The following is a 9735-nucleotide window of genomic DNA, read 5'->3' on the forward strand; positions in this document are numbered from 1 at the left end:
ATGGGTAATGTAGGAAGCCATTAAGTGAAAATACTATAGACCAACATTTTAAACTAATCTTTCTGCATTCCTCCTGAATCTCAGTAGCCCACATTCTCTCATAAATCTACTGTGCTGGATAGATATGACACAGATGCTGCTCCTCATCCTCCATTACATGTGACCCCTAAGAGGCCCTGTCCACACTTTTACTTCCAGTGAAGCATCAAACTCTGCTCTGCCTTAAGTCAAGGTTTGTTTAGCCTCTGAATGTGTGTGTATGTGTGTGTGTGTGTGTGTGCGTGTGTGTGTGTGTGTGTGTGTGTGTGTGTTCCAGACATGAGCTTCACCACAACCTTGACTTCTCTGCTCTGTGTCAAACTACACATACCACACCGAGAGATGGTTAGAAGAGAGAGAAAAAGAGAGAGTCAAACCACACTCATTTGATACTCTTGGAGCCATGGAAGCTGATGTGAATGGAAATTGAAGATCAGTCACCAACCTGGGGGGTGCAACTCAATTCAAGCAAAAATCAAGAAGTGGAAATTCTGAGCAATTCTGAGAAAATAGCCCAACTTCCTGCCGGGGTAATTTCTTTTTCCATTCCCAACAGATTATTTTTGGTGCATTGGGATCTGATTCATGTGCACTGATAGCAATCTGGAGTGAGGGATCTGTTAACCGCCCAGATTTCAAAAGAAGAACAAGAAACGTTTGGGTAAAAGTTGCTGCTGATATGACAGTCAGGAAGAGGTAGTAAAATACTGCACGCATACACCCATAAGTCATTATGATAACACACTTTACTAGATAATGCAATTTGGGCAAAACAGCCAAAGGTTGGATTTTAAACAAGTGACCTAGATAAAGGACAGATGATCCGGTGTTCTTCCTTATGGTGAATTACTCTCACCTCCTGTCTAGCGCAATTGTTGTAGGAGTTCTTATAAACCATATTTTGGTGTCTGCGGTATTTTGCATATACGTCCGAGAGGCCAAGGTTTTCTGGCTGGTTTGAGTGGTTTATTGTTCCAAAGCCACACAAATGTGTGCCATACTTACAATAAGCGTCCAAAAGCACATTGAAATTAAGAAAATTGAGGCAGAGTGACATGATCTCTCTCTCTCTCTCTCTCTCTCTCTCTCTCTCTCTCTTTTTTTTTAAAATTTAAACTAACTCAATTAGAATATTTATTGGCCAGTCTGGTTCAAACAAACAGGAAGACTATGGTAACTCAAATCATTACTCTTTACAACCATGGTGAGCAGAAAAGCATTTCAGAATTCACTACATTTTTGGGAAATTCTTCCACGATATCCTTCTAATCAGGGATAGGAAGGAATAATACTAATTCAAAAAAAAAAAAGATTTCAAAAATACCACTTTGTTTAATGTGTTTCCAGTCCAGGTAGTGTGGTTTATGAGGTTTATAAAGGAAATTGTTTGTTATAATGACACATAAATTGACATGTATATCAAGAAACAAAAGACTTTTCAGGGACATAGTGTATGACGTCTTGATTGTTGGAAATGGGCGGAGCTTCAGACAATAAGATAGTTGCAGGTGTAAAAAACAATAACAACAACAAAAAAACAACAACAACAATGATATAAACATATTTCTGTTGGATTTTGACGGTTTTATTATTACAATTTAAGAGAAGACATAAATGTAATTTTACCAAAATGTGAAAAATTTTCGATTTGACCAAAATTGTCACTTCTACCTGCAGTGTCTTGCCCTAAACGGCTACTGTAGACATGTACTGTATTTTGTGAGATTTCAGTCCTAATGTCATAAGAATGAATGTGAACTCTGGCACCTTTCCTAATCTTAACCATTTACCCAAGTTTTTCATGTGAATTCTTACTCATTTGTAATTTTAAGCCCAGGGCTCACCCAACTTTGACCTCTCTTTGCTTTGCGTCATGGGTGATAAACATCAGCAAATGCTGACGTGAGTGCAATTTCGGCTTTCGAGCCGACAATGCCCGGTGAGCTGGAGCTTGAGAAACCTGCTACAAATCTATACACCATCATGACTTTTTACCTCATTTTCAGCAAGTTTTTACATTTCTCATTCTATTACCATTAGATTATTTACTAGCATAGATGACACTTTGGGTTTGGCAGAGTTTAAGCCTTTGCCTTAACAGAGCCGGAAACATGCACATTAAAGCTGATTAAAGTTGACTTACAATGCTAAAACCATTCGCCAAAACCAATCTAGGCAAAATGTTTAGCCGATATCCCAATGGTTTGGTTTCCTCGACCTACACTTGATGAAAGGAGGAGAGGAATGGGATCTGGGTAGTGAAATAGTGCATTTCTGAATTGGGTAAGTGGCAGAATATTAAAAATGACGATAAAGCAGTTATATCTGGTTTTAAAAATGAGGCCAAGTGTCATTCATGGAGCTCTGCCAAAGGGAAGAACAGGAAGTGCCTTGAAACACTACGTCACGCCCTACTTCAGCTTAGTCAGCTTATCTGACTAGCAGTGTATTACAGTAACCGGTGATATCACACAAGAAATCAAACACAAAATTTGTTGCATCTCAAAGTCCACGTGTTTCTGTACAAAGATTGTATTAATATGTACGGATGATTTGTATAATTTGTGGCTTTGTAATCTGCGATGGAAATGTTACGTGGTGCATTTTTGCAGGAAGCCGAGGCTACGCTACGTACAGTAGAAGATGTGACGTCTCTTTGCTATGTGCTAAGTCTGTGTGAAACTTGGTCATATCTCATTAAGGGTCTGAAATAAGATGTTTTCTGCCCTTTTTTCCCCAAATATTGAACCAGGTGGGCGCATTGACCATTTCTGCAGTTTTCTTTTTTTAGATTTCCACACCCTGTATCGGCACATTCGATTGCATCAGTCACCGAAGAGCGTGGAGGTCATCAGGAAATGCTGTGTTTTCAACCTAAAGAAGTTACGGCTCCTAATAATAGCTTTTGTTTGTTAGCTTTATTACATTAACATGACGGATGCTTATTTATTTCATCATGTTACACCCCATGGACCCATTTTCTGAGCATGTGAGCTTTTTTTTTTTTTTTTTTTTTTTGGACAAAATACAAATCCCTTTGTGTTTAAGGACTTTGTCCACTTTTAGATTGTAACAGGACTGTAAGACGGCAGTTTACTGTAAGCCTAGATGTTTCCTTTTCATGTGCTACGAGTACCAAATTAGAGGGATTTCGACTGACTTTTTCCAGTTACATCTTGAATGTATTTCCAATAAAAAAAGAAGTCAAAAACATGTCTTAGTTTACTTTGATGTCGTACTTGAACTCATTTCTTTAACCAACACTGTTAATAAAGGGTGTTCAAAGGATTTTGACTGGCAGTGTAGTATATGCTACTATATTATTCATTAAGTAGAGTAGTACAGTGAAAAGTGTATAGTTTTGAAAGAGAACTGTTGCAAAATCAGTAACACCTGGCATAGAAGGAAAATATGACAAAAAATGTTAATACAGGGATGATTGGCAATGTGCACATGTTAACATGTGACATTATACAGTCCCGTCCAAAACTATTGGAACGGCTAGACCAGTTCATTTTTTGTTTGTGCTGTACAATAAAAGACATTTGGGTTTGAGATCAAAAGATGGATATGAGATGGGAGTTTAGGATTTCAGCTTTTATTACCTGGTGTTTACATCTAGATGTGTTAAACAACATAAAATATAGAACCTTTGGTGATTTCTTCTTTTTTGATGCGTTTCCAGGCTTTTACTGCAGCCTCTTTCAGTTGTTTTTGTTTCAGGGGGTGTCTCCCTTCAGTCTTCTCTTCAGGAGGTGGAATGCTGCTCAATTGGATTAAGGTCTGGTGATGGATTTGTCCAGTCTAAAACCTTCCACTTTTCCCCACGATGAAGTCATTTGTTGAGTTAGCAGTGTGTTTTGGATCGTCGTCTTGCTGCATGATGAAGTTACTGCCGATTCATTCGGATGCATTTCTCTGTAAACTGGCAGACAAAATGTTCCTGTGAACTTCTGAATTCATTCTGCCGCTACCATCAGGAGTTCCATCATCAATAAAGATTAGTGAGAATGTTCCAGAAGCAGCCATGCAAGCCCAAGCCATAACGCTACCTCCACCATGTTTTACAAATGAGCTTGTATGTTTTGGATCATGAGCAGATCCTTTCTTTCGCCACACACTTTGGCCGTTCCATCACTTTGGTAGAGGTTCATCTTGGTTCCAGAACTTTTGTGGCTCGTCTCTGTATTTCTTTGCGAATTCCAATCTGGCTTTCTGATTCTTACTGCTGATGAGTGGTTTGTGCTATGGCCTCTATATTACCGCTCTTAAAGTCTTCTTTGAACGGTGGATTGTGAGACCTTCACCCCTGCCCTGTGGAGGTTGTTGGTGATGTCACTGACTGTTGTTTTTGGATTTATCTTCACAGCTCTCACAATGTTTCTGTCATCAGCTGTTATTGTTTTCCTTGACTCACCCATTCACTGTCTGTTACTCAGTGCACCAGTGGTTTCTTTCTTTTTCAGGACGTTCCAAATTGTTGTATCGGCTATGCCAAATGCTTGATAGATTTGTAATCTTCTTTTCTCATATTCCTCTTTTGATCTCAAATGCAAATGACTTTAGTCTACAGCAAAAACAAATGCATTGGCCTTGCTGTTCCAATAGTTTCAGAGGGGACTATATATATATATATATATATATATATATATATATATATATATATATATATATATGTATATATATGTATATATATATATATAGAGAGAGAGAGAGAGAGAGGTTTAACATATATTTTTCAGCAATGATAACATTAGGCTGTTACTGAGACCAAACAGTACAGTTTGAATATTATAATTTCTCCATTTTTATTGGACTATTTATTATTACTCTGTAATCGTTTACTTTATGCCGTGATCCTGAACAACCTCCGACACTCCAGAGAGAGTTTCCTTCTGGATGTTGATAAATTAGAGCATTCAAATGGAAATTAATTTGGCGTGAATAATGCAGGCCAACATTTAATAATAACACCTCTTCACGCTACTAAATTCCTCTGTCCAGCCATAATGTATTATCAGCTAACATGCCGAATATAACGAGGGCTGTATTGCTGTAAACAAGTATGCAATCAGAAAATGGTAACATTTTCTACTAATTGTAACATTGTAGGCATTATAAGCAATATTCCACTAAATGCTACCATTTTGTCAGGAATTGTATTGTTTGCTTTGGAATGAACAGAGAAGACAGGATTACGCTGGAACAAACCGAACTGAAACACTTAAACATATTACTCACAGTAATTGATGTACATCTGTATAATTTCTGAAGGATTGACGTGACTCACATGACGTAATGCTACATTCCCTACAGGAAAACTGTGCTAATGCGTTTAAAACATCAGCAACAACAGCAGACATTGTTTTGATTCGCCATCCGTCACTTCTTCTTATTCGTTCTGCTGGGCACATGATCCTACAGACACCACTTCACTGTGCAGTATAATGAGGGGCATTTGAAGCAGTATGCAGAGTGTATGTAAGGAAACGATGACTGAAAGCAATCTGAAGTTGTCCGTAACAAATGCACTCAGGATCGTGGTGCGTTTTCTGATTTTATATACAAAACCGATATGTTCTATGGAGTTGCACCGTGCACTGTTAGCGATGTGTTAATGATCTGGCACTCGAGGTACACAGTGATGCTCTGGTGTAGTTACATGTCAAATCATTCTGCAATATTATGAATCGGATCATGGCTACATCTCAAACCACGTGCTGTCACATCCTCACCTCATATCACCTTTTGTGCATTGTGTTTTGTACCTTTATTTAAAGGAACCTATTGTAGAGCAAACCTTTTGTAAAGGTACAAAAACAAACAAACAAACAAACAAAAAAAAACAACCCAAAATCAACGCACAACTTAAGCCCAGATTTATTTTTTTTTTTACAAACTATTCAAATGTTGGTTCATTATTTGAATGTATAGAATGATATTTTGGCTATTTATTGCAGCTTTTTTAATCCAGAACAGGTCCAAGTTGGCGTTAATATATAACTTGATAGCTGTACGTGTTTTTCAGTTATTCCTGTTTGGATTAAACCTATTTAATCCAAGCGATCAGTCAAACAGGAACTCAATCATAAGTATATAACACACACACACACACACACACACACACACTGACTATGCTTCACAGACTCTATGCTGCTATTAAGGAACATCATTAAGGAACACAATTGGACTGTTGTAACATACCATTGAATGGATATTATTACCTTGTGGACAATTATGAACCAGTAGTACAGTGGAATTTTTTTTTTTTTTCATTGCAGTACAAAATAGGATGAAATATAAAAGAATCTGTGATCTGTTTTAACCCAAAGAATATTGAATGTGTGGGGTTTCACATATGTAACAGAAAGTGCTGTAAAGAGTATAACAGATCTTATCACGTCTCTTGCATCTCTCTTTCTCAGAGTTATGTAACTATCCTCTCTACTTGCATGGCCATGTTTGACCTTGATCTACTTTCGACCTTTGTCGGATTCTCGGAACAGCTTGTGGATCCTCTGAGTTGTAATATACTTGTCCCACAGTTCCTCCAGACATTGCTGTTTTAAGTCTTCTACATAACAGATGCTGCTTTCTTCAGACCAAATCAGATTATCAGGCTGAGCTGATAATGACGGAACTTATTTGGGGGTAATCGTGTACCTACACCTCATGTAAATGCCGACAGTTTATTATACGTTGCGCTTCTGTACAGCCAAATCTGAAACATCATGCTCAACATTTCACTGTTATCTTCTTGGATATCCAGTTTTGTAGCTAAACTCCAACACAGCGATTCCTTTTCCGTCTTTTTAATCCCTAAACCATGGAGGATGCATGGTGGAACTTTTGTACTGAACTCTAAATAATGGGTTCTGTACTGGAGCACTATTTTGAAGCACTATATAATGAGCTGGTATGCGGTTTGGGACGTGACCCAGCTTAGTGCCACGACTTCAGTCGCCACTTATTAGGCGACACTACGTATAGACGCCCTCTATCGGTCAATCGCAATAGCGACGCTCCAGATGTGAACATCTGGTTTCTCATTGCAGGGAGTGATTAATGCTAGAGCTGACCACTGTAGGCTTCCTGAATAGACGATCAATCCTAACAAAATCAAGTTTCACATGCTGAATTAATCCCGGACATATATATATATATATATATATAGCGTATAGTACGTAAATTTGCGGTGCGCGCGCGCGCGCTCTACGCCATCCCAGGCCTTCTACAGTGTAAAGCTGTGCATCTTCTATATGTTCGGCACCGATTGTGTCGTTTTATACCTCACAGCAAACCTACACAAGGACGCAGCAGTTATTCAAAATGCATGCTGTTCCAAAATAAATGCACACTTACCCTGGTACCCTGCATACGTTCCGGCCCTTGGGATTGAGTTCTTGGCTGAAAGCGGGACAAAAGAGTACAAACAAAAGCAAAAGCACGGCTGCTAAAGTGCTCTTCATTTCCATTGTATAAGCAGAAGCAGCAGCATCCTTCCACGCGCCCCGTGCGCACCGCATAACTTTACGCAAAAAAAAAAGAAAAAAATGTGGAAAACGTGCAAAAACAAGGAAAACGAGAGAGAGAGAGAGAGAGAGAGAGAGAGAGAATTAGATGTGGACGCAAAACTCCAAAATAGTTTTTACTCCAGCAGAGGAGCTTCTCTCGTTTGCGCGCCAAACGTCGGCCGACTTTTTGACATCACTAAAGAAAATGCGCATTTTGATAATCCAAGGAAAACAACAGTGTTCTCCAACAGATCCTTCTGTAACATCCAGTTTCAGTTTCTCCAGTGCGTCATATGTCGGAAAAAAGATGTGGAATAGATACAGAAATCAGACCGCATCTTTAAAACGCGGAGTTTTAAAAAGCGCGTGTCTGTTGATATTTACTTTTTTTCCCTCCCCCCCCTCAGTGTGTAAATCTAGACAGAGAAAGGTTCTGTGTTCTTCTGTTTCTGTTCTGTTCTCTCTGCTTGCTTGCGTTTGGCCTGAGAAACAACTCCGAAACTTTCAGCCAAGTGTGTGTGCGCGAGTGCGTGGTTAGAGGGCAGTCCTGGATACGAGACGCGCGCACCCGCGCACGCACACGCACACACACACACACACACACGGAGACGCAGACGCACACACACGCACACACGTCTGTCCTAGAAAAAAATGAGTGCATTAAATTAATTGATGGAGCAACTGTAATTATTATTTATATATTTATACTCAGCAAAAAAAAAAAGTTCCTTTTTCAGGAGACTGTATTTTAAAGATAATTTTGTAAAATCCAAATAGCTTTACAGATCTTTATTGGAAAGGGTTTAAACGATGTCTTTCATGCTTGTTCAATGAACCATAAAGTATTAATGCACCTGCACCTGTGGAACAGTTTACAGGCGCTAGGCGATTGCGGTCACAGTTACAATAACTTAGGACACTAAAGAGACCTTTCTACTGACTCTGAAAAACACCAGAAGAAAGATGCCTAGGGTTCCTGCTCACCTGCGTGAACATGCCATAGACCTGCTGCAGGGAGTCATGAGGACTGCAGATGTGTCCAAAACAATCAACTGCCATGTCTGTAATGTAAGACGTCTAAGACAGTGCTACGGGGAGACAGGAAGGACAGCTGATTGTCCTCGCAGTGGAAAATTACATGTAACCACATGTGTCCCCCAGACATGATGGAGAACTTGCAAATGCCTTGGTGGAAGAGTGGGGTAACATCTCACAATTGTTCAACCATGACTTCCTGTTTCACAGGGGTATAAATATGAGGACCTGGACATTTTGTTAGGATACATGGCATCATGGACTGTATCAAATATCAACAGATATTAAATGAAAACCTGACCGCCTCTGCCAGAAAGCTTCAAATGGGCCGTGGTTGGATCTTCCAGCAGGACAATGATCCAAAACATACATCAAAATCAACACAAAAATGGTTTACCGACCACAAAATCAAGGTCCTGCCATGACCCTCCCAGTCCCCTGACCTGAAACCCATAGAAAACCTGTGGGGTGAACTGAAGAGGAGAGTCCACCAGTGTAGACCTCAAAATGTGAATGATTTGGAGAGGCTCTGTATGGAGGAACGGAATCAGATCCCTCACCATGTATTCTCCAACCTCATCAGGCATTATAGGAGAAGCCTCAGAGCTGTTATCTTGGCAAAGGGAGGTAGCACTAAGTATTGAATAAAAGGGTGCCAGTAATTGTTGCACACCTATATTTAACAAAGATATATATTTTGGATAATCCTGTGTTTAGTTTGCAATTGTTTGATATCTGTGAGAACAGAGTATTTTGTGATATTTTTTTTAAAACAAAAAGATCAAAACGTTAAACAATAAAGACAATTTTTCAGTCTTCTTTGGTCATATTTACCAAGGGTGCCAATATTAATAGAGGGCACTGTATGTATGTATGTGTATATGTATTTTTTTCCTAGGACTTTTCACGAGCAAATAACGACCAGCAAAAAGTTCAGCTTTATACAACGGCGCCTCCTGCTGGTCGTTTCTAGGAATGTACACTTTATTTTATTATTATTATTTTTTTTTGCAGAATGACAGAATACATTTTACTCCCATAAAATAACGTCCAGTGTTCAGAGACTTCAGATTGAATTGCAGTATGTGAGCATTTTTGTCTACTTTTTAATGATTAGGCTACTGTGGTTTCAGACACTACAGAACAA

General features: G+C 39.1%; 1 protein-coding gene across 1 annotated transcript in view; it reads right to left on the bottom strand.

Annotated features, from left to right (window-relative positions):
- scarf2 (scavenger receptor class F, member 2) overlaps positions 1-7928 on the bottom strand; it is a 40072-nt gene extending 32144 nt beyond the window's left edge. The window contains exon 1 of the mRNA XM_053610890.1: positions 7402-7928. Coding sequence (XP_053466865.1) covers positions 7402-7565 — 164 coding nt within the window. The 5' untranslated portion in view covers positions 7566-7928. The remainder of the gene's footprint in view (positions 1-7401) is intronic.
- Between the last annotated feature and the right edge of the window lie 1807 nt (positions 7929-9735).

Source organism: Ictalurus furcatus, chromosome 22 (assembly GCF_023375685.1).
Source record: "Ictalurus furcatus strain D&B chromosome 22, Billie_1.0, whole genome shotgun sequence".
NCBI lineage: Eukaryota > Metazoa > Chordata > Actinopteri > Siluriformes > Ictaluridae > Ictalurus > Ictalurus furcatus.